Here is a 27,763-nt window from a genome sequence, read left to right as displayed (position 1 = left end):
AGTGAAACAATTCAAACAGCATTTACAACAAAAATTAATTTTCACAATGGTACAAAGAGGTTAAGTACGCAGCCCAAATTGTTCGTTCCATGTATGTAAAACACACAAACTGTAATCAGCCTGTTCCTTGTACATTATGGATCCTCCCAGAAACAGAACAGTACCATGTGTTTATGTGGGTTGCTGTCTCAGGTTTTGTGTAAGCAGTATTTCAATGTATGTAGCAAACCTAGTCATAAAAGATGTTCAAAATTTGATGATAAAAGAATTAAATTAAGGAATGTCATAAGATACATGATGCATTGGTGAACAATGTCCAGCCATTTCATGTGAAGTTGAAAGATATGTATCGAAGCATGCACTGATTGCTTCAGTTCAGATATTGCATGTTACACAGGACTTGCTATCAACAAGTAACATGTTCACTAACCGTATTCTTTGCTCTGAAACGATGTATTGATCCATCCTCTAAGCAGAGAGCAATAACTCCCACACACGCATCACCATCCATCAAAAGGTCCAGAGCAAAATACTCAACAAAATAATTGCAATCATATTTAAGAGACTGGCCATAAAGTGTATGCAACAAGGAGTGCCCTGTGCGGTCTGCAACACAGCAACATCGATGAGCTTGTCCTCCTTTTCCAAATTTGAGAGACTGGCCTCCAAATGCTCGCTGATAAATGCGGCCTTCAGCTGTCCTACTGAATGGCATACCTGTAAAGTATGAACAAATATCATCACCATCCATCATCCACCATCACCACATGTAACACACATTGGTGCAATTGCATTTCAGGTACCAATTGTTGATGACATACTGTTCTACAAAGAAAATTCAGTAGGTCAGGAGTGTTGTCACAATAGCAAGGTAATTCGTTGTGTTTAATAATATCATATAAATGAAGGTCAACATTAACGTTTTCTTATCCAAAGAGGTGTTATAAACACTGCTGTACCCCATCCCATTTATTCCTTTTCAAAATATGCTGTCTACTGTGGAACAAATAACTACCACTGCTGTATGGGTTGTACTTGTTTAAATTTTATCATTCACCAGTACAATCATACATGTATGTATGAATTCTGAGCAATAAAATGTTAATTAAAATTCACTTTCATGTTAAAAAAATATTTATTGCAAGTGGGACATTATATTTTTGCTTCTCAGATGCCAAATGGTAAACATCTTGTCCAAAAGTGAAATACTTTATTAATGAAAATGATCCGATGTTTTAGAATTTTAATGTACTGGCAGAAAGGATTTAATCTCTCAGTAATATGCAACATTATGCCTTAACAGATTTCTTCCCTTGAAAAGAAAGATTCACTTTATAGATACTAACATAGTGAATAAAGAAGTAAAAATAAATGAATTACAGAGGGTTCAACTAATTATCAACACTGTTAGAAATGTTTATATCAATCTTCCCATAAATTTCAAATCTGGTTCCATCAATGAACAGGTGATTCCTTTTTCCCAGCAGAGTATAACTTTAAAAAATGTATCTAAAATAAACCTACACCAGTAGATTTGAAAAAAAATTGTGATTACAGCAACTTGAGGCTCTGAAATGTACCTAGGTGCTTCAACAAACCTGGATGATTCTTCAGCTATCATAGGCTTTAGCTGAAGCTTTACTGGCAACTTCCACATAGGAAAGACCTGAGGTGCATGAACCTGAGGGTGAAACTGATCCTGAGGTGTGTAAAAATCCCAATACTGCAATCTTATCCCTATTATTTCCAATGACAGAATAAAAGATGGTTATGATCATTTCTCAGACACTGATGATCCAACTTTCCTGCAAATGTGGAGGTTATGCCAAGTAATAGCAGAACCAAAACTTTTTACAAAAATGGCAGTGTATATTTATGTCTTTTGAAGTGCAAAAGTTGTTTCAAACAATTTCACACAAAGATATATGCTCTTAGTCTGCCAGATTATTGCTAGTGATTTTTCAATTTTCCAATGATTGTACTAATTATTCAAATTCATATCCTAGTTTAAACATTAATAAATAAAATGTTAGCAGCAGATTCATACACACAACTAATATTACCTTGTTGCTGTGGTCTTCAGTCTGAAGACTGATTTGATGCTCCATGCTACCCTTCGGAATCTGTTTACTATATTCCTCTTTTATGTCTCCCTCCATGATTCCCTCCCCCCCGCACACACACAAACAAACTTCCCTCCAATACTAAATTGGTCATCTCTTGATATCTCAGAATGTGTGCTATCAGGCAATGCCTGCTTCTAGCCACGTTGTTTCACAAATTTCTAATCTCCCCATTTCTTTTCAGTACCTCCTAATTTGTTACATGATCTGCCAATCTAATTTTCAGCATTATTCTATAGCACTCCATTTTGAAAGCTTCCTATTCTATTTTTGTCTAAACTGTTTATCATCCATGTTTCACTTCCATACATAGCAATACTCCATACAAATACCTTCAGAAAATACTTCATAACACTTAAATCATATTCAATGTTAACAATTTTCTCTTCTTCAGAAATGCTTTTCTTGCCATTGCCAGTCTACATTTTATACCCTCTCTGCTTTGGCTATCATCAGTTATTTTGCTGCCCAAGTAGCAAAACTCACCTACTATGTATTTTATTAAGCGTCCCATTTCCTAATCTAATTCCCTAGCATCCTCTGATTTAATTCAGCTATATTCCTTAGCCTTGTTTTGCTTCATTGACACTCATCTTGTGCCCACCTTTCAAGACACTATCCATGTTGTTCATCTGCTCTTCCAAGTCATTTGCTGTCTCTGACAGAATTACAATGTCATCAGCAAAGCTCAAATTTTTTCTTCCTTCTCCTTGAATTTCAATTCCTACTCCAATTTTTTCTTTGGCTCCTTTTACTGCTTGTTCAATGTAAAGATGGAATAACATCGGAGATAGTCTGCAACCCTGTCTCATCCCCTTCTCAACCACTGCTTCCCTTTGATGCCCCCTCGACTCTTATAAATACCATCTGATTTCTGTCCAAGTTGTAAACAGCCTTTAGCTCCCTTCAGTATTTCAAAGAGATTATCCCAGCCAATACTGTCAAAAGCTTTATCTAAATCTACACATGCTACAAATGTAGGTTTGTCAATCCTTAACATATATTCTCAGAAAAGTCATAGCGTCAGTATTGCCTGGTGTGTTCCTACATTTCTCTGGAAACCCCATGTCAGCTTCTACCAGTTTTTACATTCTTCCGTAAAGAATGTGTGTTAGTATTTCATAACCAAGACTTATTAAACTGATAGTTTAGTAATTTTCGCATCAGTCAGCAACTGCTTTCTTGGGAATTCTTCTTAAAGTCAGAGGGTATTTTGCCTGTCTCATACATCTTCCATACCAGATGGAAGAGTTTTGTCATGGCTGGCTCCCCGAAGGCTACCCTAGTTCTGACAGAAGGTCATCTACTCCTGGAGCTTTGTTGCAACTTAGGTCTTTTACTGCTCTGTCGAATGTTCCCTGCAGTTTCACATCGCCCATCTCGTCTTCATCTACATCCTCTTCCATTTCTATAATATTACCTTCAAGTACATCTCCTTCATACAGACCCTCTATATACTCCTTCCACCTTTAACTTCTTTGCTTAGGACTGGTTTTCTGTCCGAGCTGTTGACCTTCATACAGCTGTTTCTCTTTTCTGCAAGAGCCTCTTTAATTTTCCTGTAGGTGGTATCCATCTTTCCCCTAGTGAAGAATGTTTCTAAATCTGTAAGTCTCTCTCTAGCATTCCTGCCTAGCCAGTTTGCACTTCCTGCCAATTCCATTTTTTTAAATATCTGTATTACTTTTTGCCAGCTTCATCTGCTGCATTTTAATATTTTCTCCTTTCATCAATTAAATTCAATATCTCCTGTGTTATCTGCGGACTTCTACTAGGCTTTGTCCTTTTACCTATTTGATCCTCCGCTGCCTTCACAATTTCATCTCTCATAGCTATCCATTCAGCATCTACTGTATTCCTTTCCCCCCGTTTTAGCCAACCATTGCTTAATGCTCCCTAAAACACTCAACACTCTCTGGTTCTTTCAATTCATCTAGGGCCCGTCTCTCTAATTCCCTACCCGTTTTGCAATTTCAACAGTTTTAATGTTCAGTTCATAACCAATAAATTGTTGCCAGAGACCACAATTTACAATTTAAAATCTGGTTACAAAATCTTTGTCTTACCATTATATAACCAAACTTTCGATGTCTTCAGCTCTACCACATATAATACCTACTTTCATGATTCTTACCCTGTTAAATTATTACTAATGGTTTATTAATGAATAGAAATTGTAACTTTAACTAATTATTTAAATTTTTATTCTAGTATACACAAAAAATGAGAAATAAATCATATAATTATATTTGGATGAGATAAATATGCACTTTATCTGTCAATCACAGTCCTATGTACTTGTGAAGCATATTGCACATACTTTAAAAATAAACCCCGACCTGCACCATCACTTGGGTCCTTATTTATAACATTAATGTAAAACGATCTTTTAGGTTTTTTCTTGACCTAACTGTAGGCCATAAATCAAATTAAAACTAGAAGTTCATGGAAAAAAATTCAACACAGCTGAAAGGGGGGTAAGGATAACAATTCCTTTGTAGATAATTAATTGTGTCTGGCACCCAATATTAGAAAACAACCAAATCATAACAATGAACCATAAATGGCATTTCATAACTAACACATTCCAAGATAATGTAGAGTACGACCACTTGTGATGGAGTTGCTGGGATTCCACATGCTCTACTACCTATAAGGATGACATATGCATCAGAGTTGAAGAATCTGTCACATGTAGTTCTTTGGGCAATTTAATAGTGTAGGTACATGTGATCGTTTTGTGAAAAGATGTTTCCTTAGAAATCAAAAGTGATGTAGTATGTTATTAACTTAGTCTTTTCATCGAAGACAGAAATCAAATTAATCACTGAAAACTTCTCAATTTACACATCAGCATGATAGTCAAATAAGAACTTGAGGGAAATAACTGCCTTTGCTCGGTAGCCCACAAAGACAGCTAATTTCTTGAGCACCTACCCAATTAATTAATTCTGTTCATATGACACTTTTCGAAAGACCTTGTTCACATTTCATCAAAATACAATCAAAAACATCTTTGATGTTGTTGAGCAACAGTCATACAACATTTTTTTAAAGGACTACACTGCCATTTGACTGTTTCATTGTTTATTTGTACAACCAAGGTTTTGGCTTTTTAGTCATTTTCAGGAATGTGATTTTATGGCTTTAACATATATTGCAGGACACTTATGTTGCCAGGCTCAAAAAAATATTGGCTCCCCATGAAATGCCACGTGCAAAATCACCATCTTGTAAAAGATCAGTCAATAATTGTAAGAGCATGTCATATTTTGTAAAAACAGGGTTATGCTTGTAAATATTAAAAGATAAGCACATGTCCTTAAAATGTAATGAGTAATAGCAATTACAAAAACATCTTGCACAACAAAAAGTGAGAGTGACAATTATTTCAGTGTGGTTTTTAAAATCCATATGCAATTTATAGAAATTATGATGGTGTCATGTGTTCATAATCACAAACTGACTAGTCATATTAAAAACGTTATATCTGTGCACTGCCGTACACTCTTCTAGTGTTACAAGTGCCTATTCTAACATGTACAGTTGCAAGACTAGAATGAAGGAGAAAACTAATAGTTTACTAAAAATAAAACAGAAGGCACTGCTTGTTTTTGATGTCACTGTTTATGAAAATTCTACAGCAGTATTTAGAATGTTTAGTCAAAGGACAAAATTTCATTGTGCTGTATAAAAGATGAAAAACTGCTGAAAAAAGAAGCAAAACAGTAAGGAAACGGGCCAGTCAACTAACTTTACAAGGAAATACTTAAATACCAATTGTAAACAAATATTAGGGACAGTAATCTTTGGTGGCTGATTGACAGTACAGCCGATAGATACACAAAAAACAGAACTGAAAATTTACTAGCTTTCGGAACAAATGTTCCTTCATCAGGGAGGAGAGAGGGGAAAGAAAGGGAAGAAGGGAAAGTAGATTCCGTTACTCACAACCCAAGTTATGAAGCAACAGGGAAAGGAAAACAGGGAGGGTAGCAAGGATGGAGGCACGGTTGTCAGAGGGAAGCCAAAGATATTCTACTATAAGTACTGTGCCAAAGAGGATGCATACAGAAGTAAAGAGGTACATAGTATAAAGACAAACACAATTATGTAGGATGAAAAGATGTGTGAATGGCTAAAGAGGAAAGGGAAAGAGGAGAAGTCTGAAGAGTAAATGGGAGTGAGGTGGTTTAACGTAGGTTCAGTCCAGGGGGATGGCGGGATGAAAGGATGTGTTGGAGTGCAAGTTCCCATCTCCGCAGTTCAGAGGGACTGGTGTTGGGTGGGAGAAGCCAAATGGCACATACGGTGTAGCAGGTTCCTAGGTCCCTAGAATTATGCTGGAGGGCATGCTCCGCTACTGGGTATTGGGCATCTCCTAGGCGGACAGTTCGTCTGTGTCCGTTCATGCGCTCCGTGTTTTACTCCTTATGATTACTATTTCAACTTTAGTTATTTAATTTCCCTACCCACCAGTTACCCACCATGTACCCTAATCCTATACCACATTATTTATATTCATTCCGGAAACATGTATTCCCTGTAACCAAACTGCAATCCCACATACTTTTCCTCCGGTCCTGCTTAACCTTTGGAATTACCCCTAAAGGGCTTACCTTAAAAGTTCCCATCTCTGGGTGCAATTCCTCCTTCCACCAGTCTCTCCTGGACTTCCAGAACCTAGCCCTTACCCAACTTGTCCAGAATCTCTACACTACTTCATGTAACCACCACTCCCAACAGCTCCTCTCTCTCTTCAAAGTCCTCCACCTCTCAAACCCTTGCTTGGAGAACACACTCAGGATCATCATCCTAGAAGCCAGCTGCAAACTCGAGTTCCATGCCACACACCACCTGAAAAAACTATCCACAGTGCTAGTGCAACACCTAAGAAGTGGGGTCCCTCTCCTTATCCCTCACAAACACCAACCACAACAGAACCTTCAACAAACCCCCCCTCATAGCCAACAAACCTAGCCTAGCCACCCTACTCAACCTCCCCATCCCAGCACATACCCCACACAGACCAAATCTCAACTATAACCACAGTCAAATGCCACATATCACAGTCCCAATTCAGTTCTAAACCTCTCATCCAGATCCCTCTCTCCTCCAGAGACATCTGTTCTATCAAAAGGCTTAACCTTTAGCCCCACGCCTAAATTCAACCGCACTGCCCTGGTTAAAGATCTCCTCTCATTCACCCGGAACCTCAACTGGAAATCTCTCTTCACTACCCAAACACAGCCTCCAAATACTAGACCCAGTGTTGAACCCTGTCTAGAACAGTTCCGACCGCCTTCTAAAAGGGATCCTCCTCTCCTCCCCCAAAACCATCCCTTGCAGACATTTCAGGAATTCCACACATCCAGTGTTGCCTCCCAGTCCTTCTTGAAGAACATCCCGACAACCCCCAACATCACCCCAGCTGAATCCCGTGCCATTAAGGAGCTGAAAATAGACCGCTCTATTGTCATCCTCCCGGTGGATCAAGGCTCCACAACTGTCGTACTTGACCGTATGGAGTATGTGGCAGAAGGACTGCATCAACTCTCCGACACCTCAACCTGCAAAGCTGTTACCCAGGATCCCATTCCCTCCATCCAGACTGATCTGCAGAAAATCCTAAAAATCCAAGGTCCCTCACAAGGCCTCACAACGGCTTCCATAGACTTACTCACTCCACCTGAGCCACGTACCCCTACCTTCTACCTATTACCCAAAATCCACAAAGAGAACCATCCTGGCCGTCCAATTGTAGCAGCCTTCAAAGCTCCAACGGAACGTATCTCAGCTCTGGTAGACCAACACCTCCAACCTATCACCCGCAGACTCCCATCCTACATCAAAGACACAAACCACTTCCTAGAACGCCTCCAATCCATTCCCACTCCTCTCCCACCTGAAACCTTCTTTGTCACCATAGATGCTACACCCCTTTACACAAACATCCCACATACCCATGGTCTCTCTGCCCTTGAGCACTACCTCTCCCAACGCCCACCCGTAGATCTTCCAAAAATCTCGTTCCTTATCACACTTACCAACTTCATCCTCACCCATAATTACTTCACTTTTGAAGGCCAGACCTACAAACATATCAGGGGAACGTCCATGGGAACCAGGATGGCTCCGTCCTATGCCAACCTCTTCATGGGCCGCATGGAGGAGGCTTTCCTGAAGACCCAACAGCTGCTTCCCCTGGCCTGGTATAGGTTTATAGATGACATCTTTGTGGTCTGGACTCATGGTGAAGAAACACTCCTTAATTTCCTCCATAACCACAACACCTTTTTGAATCTGAATTTCACCTGGTCCTTCTCCAAAACCCAAGCCACCTTCCTGGATGTTGACCTTCATCTTGTTGAAGCTCACATCCACACCTCTGTCCATATCAAACCCACAAACAAACAACAGTAGCTTCACTTTGATAGCTGCCATCCATTCCACATCAAACGCTCCCTTCCCTACAGCCTAGGTATTCGTGGCAAACGTATCTGCTCCAGTGACGAATCCCTCAACAATTACACCAATAACCTGACCAGTGCTTTCCTCTCCCGCAACTATCCTGCAGACCTTGTCCACAAACAGATCTCCCGAGCAATACATTCCTCCCTGTGCAACGACAATGTTCCTACCCTCAGACCACACAGAAGCATCCCCCTTGCCACCCAATATTATCCTGGCCTTGAAAACATCAACAAATTACTCTGCCAGGGATATGACTTTCTCAAGTCAACCCCTGAAATGAGATCATCCCTTGACAAAATTCTCCCCACACCACCCAGGGTTGCCTTTCGTCGCCCACCTAACCTCTGTAACATCCTTGTTAAACTCTACAATATTCCCAGACTACCTTCTCTACCCAGCGGTTCCTACCCCTGTAACCGACCCCGCTGCAAAACCTGCCCCATGCATCCCCCCCACAACCACCTACCCCAGCCCCGCTACTGGTAAATTCAAGGCAGGGCCACGTGTGAAACTACACATGTCATTTATCAACTGACATGCCTGCCACTGCACAACCTTTTACATCGGTATGACAACAACTAAACTGGCTGAGCGCATGAACGGACACAGACGAACTGTCCGCCTAGGAGATGCCCAATACCCAGTAGCGGAGCATGCCCTCCAGCATAATTCTAGGGACCTAGGAACCTGCTACACCGTATGTGCCATTTGGCTTCTCCCACCCAACACCAGTCCCTCTGAACTGCGGAGATGGGAACTTGCACTCCAACACATCCTTTCATCCCGCCATCCCCCTGGACTGAACCTACGTTAAACAACCTCACTCCCATTCACTCTTCAGTCTTCTCCTCTTTCCCTTTCCTCTTTAGCCATTCACGCATCTTTTCATCCTACATAGTTGTGTTTATCTTTATACTATATACCTCTTTACTTCTGTATGCATCCTCTTTGGCACAGTACTTATAGTAGAATATCTTTGGCTTCCCTCTGACAACCGTGCCTCCATCCTTGCTACCCTCCCTGTTGCTTCATAACTTGGGTTGTGAGTAACGGAATCTACTTTCCCTTCTTCCCTTTCTTTCCCCTCTCTCCTCCCTGATGAACGAACATTTGTTCCGAAAGCTAGTAAATTTTCAGTTCTGTTTTTTGTGTATCTATCGGCTGTACTGAGCTGAGGTAAGTACTGGCCAGCCCCTCTATCTCTTTGTTAGTATTTGTTTCTAGTATAAGTGTGTAAATTTAAAGTCTCCTTTTTGCATAATTTCTGTGATTGTCAACAATCTCTCTCATGAGATAATGGACTGAGAATATGTCATTAATGGTTGTAATAAAAGTTATTGTTCTACACAGACAATGTATATAAATACAGTCTCTTAGATTTATCATTGTGAGCTACGAAAGTCTTTCTCCTATCCATGCCCATGTCATTTCACTACATATTACTCAAATTAGTGGCTACATTTCTGTTATTGCTGTATATGTTAATTTTAATCTAAACATAAATATCAGTCACTTAAGAAAAAAAAACTGCATGAAGGAAACAAAAACACTTGCAGTTCACAATAATGCATGTAACTGTATCATTTTCGTATACACTACTTCACAATTGCAAAGGAACAATGATATTGTTGGACGGGTATAACCAGAAGTGTGTGTGGATGACTTGAAACACAGTACACATGTTAATAGAGATGGAGTGGGATAACAAAAAATGGTACAGATTTCACTACAGGGGAAAGCAGGATAACAGACACAAATAACATTCATATTTGACATAGGTCAGACTGCTAACATAAAGGTCGATACCAAACTCTCAAGTCAGTAAGGAATATGCCCTTCTCAGGCATTAATGCATACGTTGCACCTGTTATTCATGACGGCTACTGAAGTGTAAAGGAGTCCTTGGGGGATATTGTCCCACTTCTCTCTCACATTGGTTTTCAGTTCTTGCATGATTCATGGAGTGTTCATGAGAAACATGTCTACCAAGAGCATCCCACACCGTAACACCTAGGCCATACAAATGACGTTCATGAACATTCTGTGGTGTGTAATATGTTTCACCCTCTCTCCACACTACCAGGTGGCCAGAATCACTTGCCACATGTTCCCTACACCAATGACCTCTTTCTCAATGATGGTGTGGTTGAAGTGGGATGCAGTTAATAGACTTCCGAGCACACAAACCAGCCTCATTTAACTGAAATGACATGGTTCTGGCAGAGATATTTGTACCGGTAGTGGCTGCAATGTCTGCAGCGATCTGCCTTTGAGCAAGATATCTGTTCCTTTATGCCACTAGCGCTATGTATGAATCCTCCTGTGCTGTGAGGATCCATCTACAACAACTGGCATTCCTCCGCATAGCAGTTCCACCTTCACCAACCTTCTTTCAATTGAATGACGACACTTTTGGAGACACCCATTACTGAGGCCACAGTAGTGACACTTTGATCAGCTTCGAGCGACCCCCCTTGCCCACAATTGTAATCAAGCAAATGATGTCTTGCAGACATGCTGCTTTACCACATGTAATGTTGCACTAATTGGCTCCACAACAACCTTCGTCAAACACCGTACTGCATCAACTGTTGAATGTATCCAAAGCATTCATGCACTGGCTTTGCTGCAGTTAACGCATCCCACCTTCAACATTTTCTTTTCTATCACTAGTCAGGGATTTCTTGGCAGTTGTGGTTGTTCCACAGCAAATGGCAGTTATTCCTTAGTAAATGTCAGCTGTTCAGTGCAATGTTCTGTGTTGCGTGTACCAGTTAACTACGCAAAGATATTTTCAGTTGCTGTTGTTTATTAAAATTTTTACATTTTTATGTGCTGCAGTCTGCTGACAGAATGACCATGAAATTGTTTTGTAGAGCAGACTCCGTTATCAGTTTGTCTTCTGTGCTGACTGAGATGTCATTCTACAAAAACCAAGTCATATGAAATGACATCCACTTCCTCTCCTTAACAGCTGTACATACTGTGTCTTGTATTTACAATTCAGAACACTTGAGTTACAGATCATTTACAGGATTTTGTGTATAATCCAACAACACTTTTTCAAGTCTAGCTAATGAATGCTGACTTTCCTGTATCGTTGTGTCAACAATATTGTTATGACATTCTGAAGTCCATAGCCTGTAGTAATTGACCAGCTAGCAGTTGCCGCAACATGCACACTGCATCAAACCAGAATCAGGCACATGCACAAAGAAAACAAATTTTGCGCAAAATATGTGGGTTGAAACTAATTACTTATGCAAAGAGAAAATACTTGCCAAGGTCATGGCCCTCATATGTTGATCAGAGGAAGACACAGGGGCAACACATTGCTGCCCCAAAGTGATATGTTACAATATAGCAGAAAAATATTGTAGGAGAGGCAATACTGAAATGGACATAGGAACTGCAAAAAACTGTGCAAAATGCATCCCCATGAAGTCTGAACATTAGGATTAGCAAGAATTAAAATACCTGTAGACTGAAAATTAATACTGAAATGTTCTGACAAAATACTAGTCTCTTAATTACATCAATTTTCAGCTTTATGTTAATTAAGCTATTGGTTTGATTCATCTGTAACTTACCACCAAATATGAATTTTACTAGGATGTTATTACATTTTCCCTACATAAATGAGTAAATTTTGATGGAGTCAAAATATTTTTCTCCTTTTAAATGAGAATCATGAATGATGTACGTCGTCATTTATCAGAAAGGAAAAGCAGGCTAGTCTCTTTTTCACACTTTCTATGCACAGTAAATATAATTTGCAGGGACATGTCAATTTTCTTTACTACTATCAACACATATAGAATCGCAAATACAAGCACATATTTAACCAGATTAGTACATCATTAATTATAAAAGGTTAAACATTTGTAACTAACCATAGTTCTCAAGCTCAATGACAGCCTTTGGTGCTTCTCTTGTCATGTAGTGAATGGCATCCTGGTCACCCAGCCAGTCAGACCCTTTTACTGTATCATACCTACAACATATACCACCACCATCACTGATTAAACAGTTGCAAAGCAGCTAATGTCAGATTTTATTTGGAGCCTTCAAACCACTTCAGTTCTATAAAAATAGCTCCACTATATAAGGACCATCAATAGTTCTAAAGGCACAATAAAAAACCAATTTCTGTGTGAAATCTACTTTTCCTTCATCAAGCACTTAATAATGTTACTTTATAACTAGTGTACGCACTGACTTCCTTAAAATTTGTATTTTATATTATCCAATCCATTTGACATACCATTATTGCCAACAAATAGATTCTAACATGTATAATAAATACCTCAAGTTCAATATTATTCTACATTTTTAAAACTGTACATTAAATTCTCAATGATATACCATTACATATGAATTCTGTGATAATGCAGTCTAATACTTCTCACATCATCCTAAAGAAATAAAACAATGTTCTATCTTGAGAGATGCAAATGGCATTGATGAGTAAAATGCATTGTTTGAGAATAAAACAGAAAAGGGAACTGGCACTACTCTTGGATGAATGACTGCAGGAAAATCTCTACAAATCATGCACCACCTTGTAACTACATTAAAGGCTTTCAGAATCCACACTGCTCTATTACAAGGTACATGTACCAAGCAAGTGGGGTAGTACGTGAACGGTATCAGCTAAAATGCAATAACAGTTGCAAATACTTAGGAAAAATACCATACTTGGAAAGAACAAGTTAGAAAAACTAACCAAACTAAACATCTCAAAATTACATGTTGGTAGTAAACAACTTTAAACTGGATCAGGTACACTTTAGCCAACATCATTACGTGTAATTGTGGGAGCAACACATGTCAATGCCTTGCTGCCAAGTTGGCTAGTGCCAGGAGTACAGCAATTGTCAATCACTTAGTTTTCTACTTTTATATGACTTATGAAGGCATCCCACTGCCTGTGGTAAAAGTAAGTTCTTCAGCATACCCAGATACGGGATCAGTTGGCAGACACCTTAGTGAATTTTCATTGTTATTACACTTACAATATCAGATGTCAAGGAGGTACCATACACATGTATAGCTGTGATGAAAGAGTTACTGGGGAGAAACACGACAGATGGCCACAAATTGGCACTGACTAAAGATCGTATTATCACTTGTAACAAGTAATTGACTAAACAAAAACTCGGCCTCAGTGAGGTAATAGAAGCACAGATGTACTAAGTGAATTACCCACATGAATGAAAAGAAAATTCGGAAGGCAACACTGGACTGCCAACTAAGAAAATATGCAACCCACAGGTGATAAGATCATATTTGCATGGAATTCTGTTGCATAATACAATAGGCTGAAGATTGCAGTGATATACAGTAGATACTAACCCCAATCGCCACTGCCATTTTTTCTTGTTTGTATTTTGGTCTGCTTTCACTGTTAGCTAGTGGTTGTAAACTTACAAAGCGGCCTCTCTTTAGCATGGACTAGGGGAGGCCATGAAGTTGGGATCATTGATTTACTTCAAACTTTGTACACCTTTAGTAGGCCACTAAAATAACATAATGTGCATGTAGTCGGAAGGCCCCTTACGGAGTACGTCCGGCTGTGCATGTAGTCGGAAGGCCCCTTACGGAGTACGTCCGGCCGCCTTGGTACAGGTCTTATTACATTTGACGGCACATTGGGTGACTGTGCACCAGATGGGAATGAAATGATGATGAAAACACCACCACCCAGTCCCAGAGCGGAGAAAATCCCAGACCCAGCACGGAATCGAACCCGGGCCCCTTAGGACAGCAGTCCATCATGCTTACCATTCAGCTATTGGAGCGGACAGTAAAATGCACTACTCTGGCAATACTGAGAAAATTGCAAGAGAAGTTTTACAGATCTATTGTGTTACTGATGCATCTGCCCGTACGTGCCAGATGTTTAGAGTTCATAGTGGCCAAGGGGTTAGCATTCGAGCTTCGTCAGACGAACATGTACGGGGTGACAGTTTGACTCCTGCTTAAAACTTCATTTTTGTAGCTCAAGTGTAAACCCTGTGAGATTAAAAAAATCTGCATCTCCACTATTTGTTCTTGCTACATTAGCAGTGTCTCGCCACTATGCAGGTTAACTGCCAAATAGGGCCTTCCTCTGTCTGCATCTCAAAGCGTCAAGGTGTAAATTAGTTCTGGGTACCTTACCAGACTGCACATTTAAGGAATTTCGCAAATCACAACAGGCATACATTTTCGGGAAAACTCTTTGCATTTCTTCATTTACCTGTTGATAGTTTTAAATATGTTTCTTCTAATAATCAAATTTGATTAAAAACTGTAAATAGTCAAATAACATGCAATTCACTGAAATTTCATGTAAATACAAGTGTTTTTTTAAAAAAGATTATATTATCTCTCAAATATTAAATAAAATAATAATATGACTAGTGATGAAAAAATATACATTAAAAATTAGTTCTAAGCAGGAGTCGAACTGTTGCCTCATACATGTTTGTCTTATGCAGCTCGCACACTAACCACTTGACTACCATGAACAAACATCCAGCACCTACCCACAGATACATCAGTTACATAATAGATGAGTAAAACTTCTCTTGCAATTTTCGCGGAATTGCCAGGTCACCTTACCACTAGCACATTATGTTGCTTTAATGGCCTATTAAATGTGCACAAACTTTGAAGTAAATCTGTGATCCCAATGTTAAGACAAGATAAACTAATCAAAAATTCTGTGATACCTTCATGCAAAGGAATGGACTGAACACTTGCCAATCAAATATTGGATTTCAGCATATTCTGGAAATGAGGGGTTGAGGTACTTATCTACACCTACACTCTACAAGCCACCATACAGTGTATTTCTAAACACCACTGTTCCCCTGTAGGCAACGTTTGCACCTACTAAATTCCCATCTGAGTTCAATAAACACCTCTGTAGTACTTGCGTACTAATTGAACCCACTAGTACCAAATCTAGCAGCATGCCTCTGAATTGCTTTGGTGTTTTTCTTTAATTAGTATTGGCAAGGATACCAAACACTCGAGAATGGATCTCTCAGTGTTCTGTAAACCAATCTCCTTTTAGGTGAGCTATACTTTACTATAATTCTTGCAATAAACTGAATTCAATCATTTGCCTTCCCTACTATCTTTCTTACATGCTTGTTCTATTTCATAGATATTTAATTGGCATGACTGTCAACCAGTACACCACAAATAATGTATTCAAATGTTGCAGGAACTTTTTCCTACTTATCTACATTAACATGCATTTCTCAACATTTAAAGCATGCTGCCATTCATCAGATCAAATAGAAAACTTGTCTACATTGTTCTGTATTCTTCTACAGTCACTCAATGACAACCTTTCCTATACATTACAGCATCATCTGCAGTCACAAGACTGCTGCTCATGCTAATCTATTAGATCAGTTATGTATATCGAGAACATAGTGGCTCTATCACATTTCCCTGGGGCACTCCTGACGATACCCTTTCATCTCTGATTAACACCCATGGTGAACAACTTACCAGGTTGTATTACTTTGTTAATAATCCGCAGTGGGGCAGTGCGTCAAATGCGTACCAGAAACCTAAGAATATGGAATCTGCCTGTTGCCCTTCAATATCTACCTTAATGTTGACTACTGGTAATTAAATAACTGACAGTAGGTAAGTAAATGATGAGTGCTTGGATTAATTACTAATGAGTTCTGAAGAACTGGGAGGTGGAGAGACATGAAAAAGGAAAAGGAAGAGATGGAACTGCACTCCTGGGAGAGAATCGGATGACTATTCTGCAAGCGCAACGTTCCTTTCACTCATGGGAGAAATAGCAACAGTCTGCATTTTGCATGAACAACAAGTAGCCAACTGAGCGCTTTCTTGCCATATGAATTAGCAATGCATATGCATCTAAATTAAAGCACTTAAAGGAAATGCTGATCAAACTGTGTGAACTGAGAAGTATTTATAAACAGAAAAATTATCTGCTGTTGGATGCTCACATATGCCACTGCCAGTTGTCTTCCTCCATGTTCCCCAAGGCAGCATTGATACCACCTTGGGCAGCTACAGTATGTGAACGGGTGGGAAACAGTTTTGTAATAACAGCTGTTTTAAATCCTTCTGCAACCAGTCCAAATGCTGCCCTGAGACCGGCACCTCCTGCTCCGACAACCACGGCATCATAAGTGTGGTCTACAACAGGGTATGATCCTGAAATCTGTAAAATACAGAACAGCAGATGGACTTGGCATGAGTAACAATTAGTATGGTGAATAACAGTATACCCACTGTATGATACAAAATGTAAAATACACTTGCTGCCAGTACTAAAGATATATGCATGACACCTACTGATATCTTTGTTTCTTGAGTTTTGTACAGGTATTTTTATCAGTTGTTAGATGACATAAGAGAGGACTCAAATGAGAAAGTATTTTTTGTTGTTATCAAAAGTGTTATCTAATGCACAATTTCTCATATGTGAAATGTTTTTAAGCTGCATGCTTTCAATCACCAACTATAAAACTACTACCAAAACACTGGTGTCCTATGGCGTCACTCATGTTCACTCTGATGCAGTTACAGAATCTTATATGCTAGAGTTGACAACCTAACTTAATTTTTCAGGGCAGTCAGGATGAAATAGCATAAACCTACCTACACACACACACACACACACACACACAAAAACCACTGCTTCCCAGTCAGTATTGTTTCTAATAAATTATTTGGTGAGCACCCAAGTAACCGTAAGTCTTAAAATAGCTGGTATATTAACACAAAACACAAAGCAATACAACGTGCGTTGAAGTTAACACACCTCCAAATTTTCTTCTCATACACCAGTCACATGAAAATTTGAAACTTCCGTCATTTCTCCATGTAATCTCCCTGTGGCCGTACACATCTTTCACAATATTGACGCCATGATTCCAGAGCCACTGCGAACACTTTTAGGATTCTGGTTTACCCACAGGAAAATTGCTGATGCAATAGCAGCACAGCCAGTGAGTGTGTGACCATGGAGTGTCTCTTCCATAATTGGGAACAGCCAGAAGTCATTGGGAGCTGGTCATGTGTGTAGAGAGGATGAGAAATCACTTCAAAGTTGTCACGAAGAAGTTGGAGCGTCACATTAGCCTGGTGCACTGATTTGATGATAATGGCATGTATGCAGCCTTCTCCATACTTTTTTCATGCCATGCTGGAAGGAGCTTGTCTTAAAAACATCTTGGTAGGTTGCACCAGTCACTGTAGTGCCCTTTGTAAGGTGATGTGTAAGGATTACTGCTCCAGAACTTTGCCACCATCATTTTTTCAGCACTGGTGTTAACTTGAAAATTTCTGGGACCATGAGTATGACTGCTTCCATTGGACTGACTGGTGCTTCATTTCAGGATTGAAAAATGTCCAATTCATTTCCACAATCAATGAAAAGAAAGTACATCTACATCTAGAAACTTACTCAGCAACCCACCGTACGGTGTGTGGTGGAGGGTACCTTGTGCCACTACTGTTTCCTTTCCTGTTCAACTCACAAATCGAGCGAGGGAATAAACAACCATCTATAGGTGTCCATATGAGCTCTAACTTCTTGTATCTTATCTTTGTGGTCCATATGCAAAATATATATTAGGGCAGTATAATCATTCTGTAGTCAGCTTCGAATGCTAGTTTTCTAAATTTTCTCAAGTGTTTCTCAAGAAGAAGTTGTCTTTCCTCCAGGGATTCCCTTTTGGGTTCCTGAAGCATCTCCATAACACTTGCGTATCATTCGAACATACTAGTAACAAATCTAGCAGTCTGCCGCTGAATTGCTTCAGCATTTTCCTTTAAGCTGACCTGGTATGGGTCCTAAACACTCTAGCAGTACTCAAGAATAAATCACATTGGCGTTTCCATGTGGTCTACTTTACAGATGAACCTCTCTTTACCAAAATGTTCCCAATAAACCTAATTCAACAATTAGCCTTCCATTCCACAATCCTCACACGATCATTCCATCTCATATCGCTCTGCAATGTTATGCCCACCTATTTAAATGTCCTGACTGTGTCAAGCAGGACACTACTAATGCTGTATCCGTCCATTACAGGTTTCTTTTTCCTACTCGTCTCCATTAACTTACATTTTTCTTCATTTAAAGCTAGGTGCCATTCATCACACAAATTAGAATTTTGTCTAAATCATCTTCTATCCTCCCACAGTCATTCAACTTTGACACCATTCCATACATACATCATTAGCAAACTATCACAGATTGCTGCCCACCCTGTCCACCAGATCATATATGTATTCAGAAAATAATAGTGGTCCAATCACACTTCCCTGGGGCACTCACGATGATAGCCTTGACTCTGATTAATACTCACTATCGAGGATAACATAATGGGTTCTAATGCTTAATAAGTCTTTGAACCACTCGCATATCCGGGAACCTACTCCATACACTTGTACCTCGTATGGAGCCCCTTAGGGATATGGCAACTAAGGACGGAAGAAAGCCGAAGTGCACTCCGTGTGCATACCGGGGGCACTCATCCAAGATATGGAAAGGGTCCTTCCGGATGCCATGAAGGGTACAGGGTGCAGCCAACTGCAGGTGGTGGCTCATGTTGGCACTAATGACGTGTGTCGCTATGGATTGGAACAGATTCTCTCTGGTTTCCGGCACCTATCTGAGTTGGTGAAGACTGCCAGTCTTACTAGTGAGATGAAGGCAGAGCTCACCATCTGCAGCATCGTCGACAGGACCGACTGCGGACCTTTGGTACAGAGCCGAGTGGAGAGTCTGAATCAGAAGCTCAGACGGTTCTGTGACTGTGTAGGCTGCAGATCCCTCGACGTGCGCCACAGGATGGTGGGGTTTCGGGTTCCGCTAAATAGGTCAGGTGTTCACTACACACAGGAGGTGGCTACATGGGTAGCAGGGGCTGTGTGGCGTCAACTGGGCGGTTTTTTTAGGTTAGATAGTCTCAGGAAAGATAGAAAAGGGCTCCAGTCTCAAAGGATACAGGGCAAAGAAACAATAAGAATCGACCAAGCAACAGTCGGTATTGTAGTTGTAAATTTTCGTAGCAGTGTTGGAAAAGTACCAGGGGTTCAAGCGCTGAGAGACAGAAAGTACTGAAGCTGAAATCATTATAGTAACAGAAAGCTGGCTAAAGCTGGAGATAAATTCTGCCGAAATTTTTACAGAGGCAGAAACCGTGTTCAGAAAGGACAGATTAAATAAAGTAGGTGGTGGTGTGTTTGTGTCTGTTGGTAGTAGTTTATCTTGTAGAGCAGTTGAAATAGATAGTTCCTGGGAATTACTATGGGTAGAGGTTATACTCAACAGCCGTACCAAAATAATAACTGGCTCCTTCTACTGAACCCCTGACTCAGATGATATAACAGCTGAATAGCTCAAAGAAAACTTGAATCTCATTACAAATAAGTACCCCACTCACACACTTCTGATTGCTGGAGACTCCAATCTACCCTCGATTTGTTGGCGAAAATACATGTTCAAAGCTGGTGGTGGACAGAAAACTTCTTCCAAAATTGTACTAAATGCTTTCTCTGAGAATTACTTTGAACAATTAGTTCATGAGCCTACACGAATTGTTAATTCGACCTCTTAGCCACAAATAATCCTGATCTAATAGAGAGTGTCTTGACGGATACAGTTATTAGTGAACACAAGGTCATTGTAGTGGGGCTCAAAACCATATCGACCGAAACCACTAAAAATATACACAAAATAAATCTATTTAAAACAGCAGATAAAAATTTGCTTGCTGCCTTCCTAAGAGAGTCTCCATTCCTTCCAAGCTAATTATGTAAGTGTAGACCAGATATGGCTCCAATTCAAACATACAGTATCGACAGCAGTAGATAGATTCATACCGCATAATTTAATAAGAGACAGGACTGATCCACTATGGTACACAAAACATGTCAGAACACTGTTGCAGAAGCAACGCAAAAAGCATGACAAATTCAGAAGAATGCAAAATCCCCAAGACTGGCTAAGTTTCAAGGAAGCTCCATATTTAGTGCAGACGTCAATGCGAGATGCTTTTAATAGTTTCCACAATGAAACATTGTCTCAAAATATGGTAGAAAACCCAAAGAGATTCTGGTCGTATGTAAAATACAGCAGTGGTAAAAAACAGTAAATACCGTCACTGCATGATAGTGGTGGAAATGTTATCGATGATGGTGCTACTAAAGCGGAGTTACTAAATACAGTTTTCCGTAATTCCTTCATGAAAGAAGATAAAGTAAATATTCCAGAATTCGAAACCAGAACAGCGGTTAGCATGAGTGACATAAAAGTAGATATCTTAGGTGTTGCAAAACAACTCAAATCGCTTAAGAAAGGCAAGTCTTCGAGACCAGATGGTATACCAATCAGGTTCCTTTCAGAGTATGCAGACACAATAGCACCTTTCTTAGCAATCATATACAAACACTTGACGAAAGGTCTGTTCCTAAAGACTGGAAAGTAGTACAGGTCACGCCAATATTTAAGAAAGGAAATAGGAGTAATTCACTGAATTACAGACCCATATCACTGACCTCAATTTGCAGTAGGATTTTGGAGCATATACTGTACTCGAAAATTGTGAATCACCTTGAAGAAAATGATTTACTGACACATAACACACACAGATTCAGGAAATATCGTAATGAGTGCTGTCGACAAGGGATCTTAGAGCGATCCCATATTCCTAGATTTCCAGAAGGCTTTTGATACCGTTCTTCACAAGCGACTATTAATAAAATTGCGTGCATATGGAGTATCGTCTCAGTTGTGTGACTTTTTTTCTTCCTTTTTCTGTGGGGTTTTACAGCGCAAAACATCTAATTTCAGAAGCGCCCAGTATAGGACCATAGAATGCTGGAACCACGAGGGTAAAAAACCGTTGCGAGGTCCAATACACAAAGGAAGAAAAACAAATCTAAAACATCAAAACGTTACAGAAGAGTATCTAAAAGACGTCAACAAAACACCAGAGTCACCAGGTAGAAATCAAGTCTCTTTTGTCATTTTACTGCTTTTTAAAAACTTACGTGAGCCAGAGCTCGCACATAATCTGCTAAAATGTTCGGCAAAAGGGGGAGGCAGTCCGACCCTGAGATGTAAGTGGCTAAAATAGGGGCAAAGGATCAGGAAATGTCTGACTGTTAATGGCTGGCTACAGAAAGGACAGCTGGGTGCAGGGTCACCACTCAACAAGTGGCAGTGACTAAAGCAGCAGTGTTCTATTTGCAACCAAGCTAACATTACTTCGTCATGGCGAGACGGCCGGGAGGAAGTCTAGCAGGCTGTTGGGAGAGGTTTGACTTCTCTGAGTTTGTTCCCATGAAGGGAACACCAATGGTCATGCCAAAGTGAAGTGATACACCGATAGAGAAAAGTACAAATGTCCTCCAATGAAACGGAGTAAGAGGTGGGCTGACCGAGATGGACTCTGGCCTTGGCTGTAGCATCAGCAGCGTCATTCCCAAGCACTCCAACATGGCCAAGAACTCACATGAACATCACTTGGGCTCCCCCATATGGGAACAAATGGAGGCAGTGCTGGATTGGTCGAACGATAGGGTGGACTGGATTGGGATCATCTAGACTCTGAAGGGCACTGAGGGAGTCAGAGCAGATCACACAGCGAGTGAGCTGGTGCCTCCGGTCGTTGTGAACAGCCCGATAGAGGGCAAAAAGCTCTGCTGTAAAAATTGTGCACTGCTCGAGAAGCCGGTATTGAAACGTATCAGCCCCGACGACAAAAGCACAAGCCAACACCTTGGGCGGTCTTGGAACCATTAGTGTACAAAAATATGCTATCGGCAAGTTGTGAGCGAAATTTGAGAAATTCACAGCGACAGGTCAGCTCAGGAGTTGAATCCTTCGAGAACGAGCTGAAGTCAAAACGAACACAAACCTGTGTCTGAAGTCAAGGTGGTGAAGGGCACTCACCCATTCGAAAAGTGGCAAGAAGTGTGAACTGCAGCTGCTGAAACAGGTGACGAAAGCAGATGCCGGAAGGCCGCAGAGAAGAAACGTACATCTCATACTGGCGGTCAAGAATGTCATCAAAAAAAGGATCAAAGGTTGGGTGGCCTGGCATGGAAGAAAGCCGACACGCATATCTACTGAGTAGGATGTTGTGTTGGTATGACAGTGGGGCAGCTTCTGTGTAGAGGTTCTCAACAGGGCTAGTACAGAAGGCACCAGTGGCGAAACGGATCCCCAAATGATGTATTTAGAAGGCGTAAGATAGACATACGTGCAGAGGAGTAGACAATGCATCCAAAATCCAACTTGGAATGGACAAGAGATCAATAGAGGCAGAGGAGGACAGTCTGCTCAGCTCCCCAAGAGGTACCACTCAATACATGAAGGACATTTAGGGACCGGGTGCAGCGTGCAGCCAGGTAGGACCAACTAAGTTTCCTATCGAACGTAAGCCCTAAGAACTTCGTTGCATCCACAAATGGGAGAGCATTTTGGCCCAGTCGCAAGAATGGTGGCAGAAACACCTTGTACCGTCAGAAGTTGAAACAAATGGATTTGGTAGCAGAAAAGCAGAAACCATTTGTGACACTTCAAGAATAAAGACAACGCTGAAGACACAGTTGCAGAAGACATGTCCACTGGGAGCTGCAATAAATAGCTAAGAGCCAGAAATGCCAGCTGGAAGGCAGTCCATAATGGGGTTGATGGCTATGGTGAAGAGGATGACACTTAGTACGGAGCCCTGAGGCACCCCGTTCTCCTGTGAAAAGGTGTGGGATAAAGAGGAACCCACATGTACTCGAAAAACTCTGTCTGCTAAAAATACCCGGATGAAAGTGGGAAGACGACTGCGAAGGCCCCATGTGTGCATAGTATGTAGAATGCCTGTCCGCCAACAGCTATCATAAACTAATGCTGCTGGTAAGGGAAACTGGACAATAGCTGGAAGGAAGAGATTTATCTTTATCAGGCTTAGGTCGGGGAACAATAACAGCTTCACGCCAAAGCATGGGAAATACACTGTCAGTCCCAATACGGTCGTAGGTATCGAGGAGAAAGCATTTTTCTGCAGGAGGAAGATTCTGCAGCATGAGGATGTGGATTGTATCAGGCCCAGGAGCAGAAGACCTGGATGAGGAGAGCACGTTCGAGCTCCCTCATCGTAAAAGGAGTATTGTAGCATTCTCGATTCAAAGAGAGAAAAGAGATTGCATGAGACTCCTCCACCTGTTTCCGAGGAAGGAAGGCAGGATGGTAGTGGGTGGGGCTTGAAACCTTCGCAAAGTACTGGCCCAAAGCGTTGGAAACATCCACAGTGTCGACTATTATGTTTCCAGCCACAGTCAGACTAGGGATTGGGGAGTGGGCGGAAGTTCCAGAAAGCCGGCGCAGGCCACCCCAAACGAGAGAGGACGGAGTGAAACTGTTGAACGAGCTAGTGATGGGAACCCAGCATGCTTTCTTGCTTTCCTTAATAGTGTGATTGCACTGCACATGTAGTTACTTGTAGCGGATGCAGTTCGTGAATGTAGGATGACTGTGAAAGGCAGAAGAGTCAGACGGCTGCGAACTTGAGGTAAGCAAGAAATCTTCCCGGGAGTAACCCATTTTGAAATGATGGTTCGTTGGCTGCGTTGCAATTTTGTTCGCTGGTGAGGGCGAAGAACGGGTAGCAGAATCTACTGCCCGGGAAGTGGGAGACAGAGTTTCTGCTTGAAGGCGAGGGGACTTTGCCACCACTGAACTAAACTGTAAGTCACAAGTTTGTGTAGCCATGTTTTTGTGGACGGGGAGAGGTTAACATGGTGCTGTAGCTTCCAGACGAAGGGATATTCGGTTTACAGCTCACCAACAGTTTCCGGGCAACAGGAAATCCGTATCTCCTGAACAGCCCGCTCGTCTTGATAGACGGGAGAAGAACGAGAAGAAGCAGCACGTTCTCCATGACAATTAATGCAGCGGGGAGAAAGAGGAGGACAGGCACCCTTGTGTGCATCCCTGCTACAAGTGACACATCTGGCCACGTTTTTACGTGACATGCTGGTATGATTGAACTGGTGGCATTTGTAACACCTCAACGGATTGGGAATGTAAAGGCGCACAGAGATGACTTCATAGCCTGCCTTGATCTTGGTAGGAAGTGTGAACCGATCGAAAGTCACGAATAATGTGCGAGTGGGCACCTTCTTCATAACTCGAACAGCAGTAATGCCCTGATCCGAGAGATAATTTGTTAATTTGTCCTCCGCCAAGCCATCCAACAGCCGGGTGTAGATAGCACCACAGGACGAGTTAAGCATCTGGTAAGCCTCCACTTTTATAGGATATTTGTGGAGGGTTTGAGCCTTGAGTAGTTTCTGGGCCTGGAGAGGACTATTAATTTCCAAAAGCAGCATTCCATTGTGGAGCCAAGAGCATGACTTTACAGGGCCGGTGATGCCATCCACGCCTGTCTGTATAACAAAGGGGTTTACAGAAGCAAAAGTCTTGTTTTCATCTAAACGTGAGACTGCTAGATATCGAGGCACAACAGGAAGAGACATTGAGGCAGGAGCCTCATTCCACTTTCTTTTATGTGAAACACTCAGAGAAAGAGAAGGAAAATCAGTCATTGGGAAGAAGTCCCCCATGATTGCCAGTGTCCCCGATGACATGCTCCTTTCTGCAGGGGCCCTCCAAAGGGGAGCCTCCCGCCTTAGGTGATTGTCCACATCTTAGGTCACACCTCTTGAACAACAGACCGAAGGACCATTCGGCAGAGGAGGAAGGTAAAAGCTCAGGCAATCACCACTCCCTGGGCCTGGCATGTACCAGGGGGTACGTGCGGGCCCTGCATGCCAATCCGGGGCTGGGAATTACCCATTACCCAGTCTCCTGTTATGCGTCAAATGCATGGGTGGCCGTCAGGCACACACAAGGAGGAGAAGAAAAGATAAGAAGGAAAGGAAGAAAGGAAGGATGGCCTCAAACACCACAGCGGAGGAAAAGGAGAGCAGAACAAGGAACAGGCAAAGAGGAAACAGGGAAAGAGCAAAACGAGGAAAGGGTGATACAGGGAAAGAACAGTACAGTACAGCACAGGGAAAGAACCAAGAGAGAAGAGACCTACAAGTAAACCAACAAAAATGAGCTTCAAGAGCCCATGGAAGCACGAGACATCTCCCCAAGCGAGGGGAAAAAGGACAGAAGAAGAGGAGACAATCAGCACTGAAAGAGAAGCGGTGCTACAAGGGCTGGGGCCCCGTGGTCGCCAAGCACCTACTCACCAAAGAGCGGTGAGCCCCCTGGTGGTGGTGGTGGTGGTGGTGGGGGTGGGGGGGGGGGGGAGTTGTGTTACTGGAGTCATGATTTCCTCTCAGACAGGTCACAGTTCGTAGTGATAGACGGTAAATTATAGAGTAGAACAGAAGTGATATCTGGCGTTCCGCAAGGTAGTGTCATAGGCCCTCTGCTGTTCCTGATTTTCATAAATGATCTAGGTAATAATCTGAGCAGCCCCCTTAGATTGTTTGCAGATGATGCTGTAGTTTGCTGTCTAGTAAAATCAGATGGCCAATTCCAATTACAAAATGATCTAGAGAGAATTTCTGTATGGTGCAAGAAGTGGCAATTGGCACTAAACAAAGAAAAGAGCGAGGTCATCCACATGGGTAATAAAAGAAATCCGATAAATTGCACAAATCTAAAGGCTGCCAATTCGACTAAATACCTAGGAATTACAATTATGAGCAACTTAAATTGGAAAGGACACACAGATAATATTGTGGGGAAGGCAAAACAAAGACTGCGCTTTGTTGGCAGAACACAGAAGATGTGACAAACCCACTAAAGAGACAGCCTACATTACACCTGTCTGTCCTCAACTGGAATATTGCTGCATGGTGTGGGATCCTTTCCAGGTAGGATTAACAAAAAAGTGCAAAGAAGGGCAACCCGTTTCATGTTACTGCACAATAGGGGTGAGAGTGCCACTGATATGCTACACGAGTTGAGGTGGCAGTCACTGAAACAAAGGCAGTTTTCTTTGCGGTGAGATCTGTTTACGAAATTTCAATCACCAGCTTTCTCTTCCGAATGCGAAAATATTTTGTTGACACCCACCTGCGTAGGGAGAAATGATCATCATAATAAAATAAGAGAAATCAGAGCTCAAACAGAAAGATTTAGGTGTTCCTTTTCCCCATGCGCCATTCGAGAGTGGAATGGAAGAGAAGCAGTATAAAAATGGTTCGGTGAACCCTCTGCCAGGCACTTAAGTGTGAATTGCATGTAGATATGGATGTACCTTTGTCAACAGTTGGCAGTGAGGTACTGTGTCAAATATTTTCCAGAAATATAGAAATATGGAATCTGATTGTCCCTTTTATCCATAGTTCGCAGTATATCATGTGAGAAAAGAGCAGAGTTTCGCACTAGTGATTCTTTCTAAAATCGTGCCGTGTCGTGTACATTAGATTCTTGGTCTCATTCATGCCATCATTGTGTGTCAACACTGTGTCTGGCCACGTGACACACACACACACACACACACACACACACACACACACACACACACACACACCCTTGTGATCATATGTCAGCATCGAGGCACCCACCTGCATTTTCAGGTCTTCATGCAGGATTGTATGCACAGATGCCATGGAAATGCCAACTTTGGTGGTAGTGTGTTTGCACACCTCACTCTACTTGTAATGAATTTCAATCAGTGTCACGCCATACAAATGGAGAACGTGAATGATTACATGCTGTTCTTGTAATGGAAACTTCGCTATTTTAAGTATCGAAAACACTCCTCACTCTTGCTGCTGTCAGAGTTCTGTGTGCTGTACAGAGCTGCCATCTCTGTCACACATTCACAACAGCATGTGTCCTTTAAAACAAACCACACTCCTGAAGAAAATATATCAGAGATGTCATAACTTGAATGCACCTCTTAATTTGGTATTATCTTATTGTAGCCTATGCAAGTGTAACAAAATAACTGAATACAATATTGGAAGTCATGGCACTACTGTATATGCACAGAAATTTTATTAAAATGTGCAAAATTTCATAGATAATATTCCCCAGTTAATGTGAGTATGGGCTGATGCGAACCTATTTCAACGAATCCTTATTGATCTCCTCAGTTTGGTAGATATACCCTCAATCCATTACTCATCACATGCATGAGGCA

The 27,763-nt window shown here is 41.4% G+C and overlaps 1 protein-coding gene across 1 annotated transcript in view; it reads right to left on the bottom strand.

The window, feature by feature from the left end:
* Positions 1–27,763, bottom strand: part of LOC124776197 (succinate dehydrogenase [ubiquinone] flavoprotein subunit, mitochondrial) — a 102,100-nt gene that overhangs the window by 57,257 nt on the left and 17,080 nt on the right. The window contains exons 3-5 of the mRNA XM_047251027.1: positions 16,583–16,800; positions 12,491–12,591; positions 431–717 (exon numbers count right to left, since the gene is read on the bottom strand). Coding sequence (XP_047106983.1) covers positions 431–717; positions 12,491–12,591; positions 16,583–16,800 — 606 coding nt within the window. The remainder of the gene's footprint in view (positions 1–430; positions 718–12,490; positions 12,592–16,582; positions 16,801–27,763) is intronic.

Source organism: Schistocerca piceifrons, chromosome 2 (assembly GCF_021461385.2).
Source record: "Schistocerca piceifrons isolate TAMUIC-IGC-003096 chromosome 2, iqSchPice1.1, whole genome shotgun sequence".
Lineage (NCBI taxonomy): Eukaryota > Metazoa > Arthropoda > Insecta > Orthoptera > Acrididae > Schistocerca > Schistocerca piceifrons.
The sequence above is the reverse complement of the archived record's forward strand: the minus strand, read 5'-3'. Positions and strand labels throughout refer to the sequence as shown.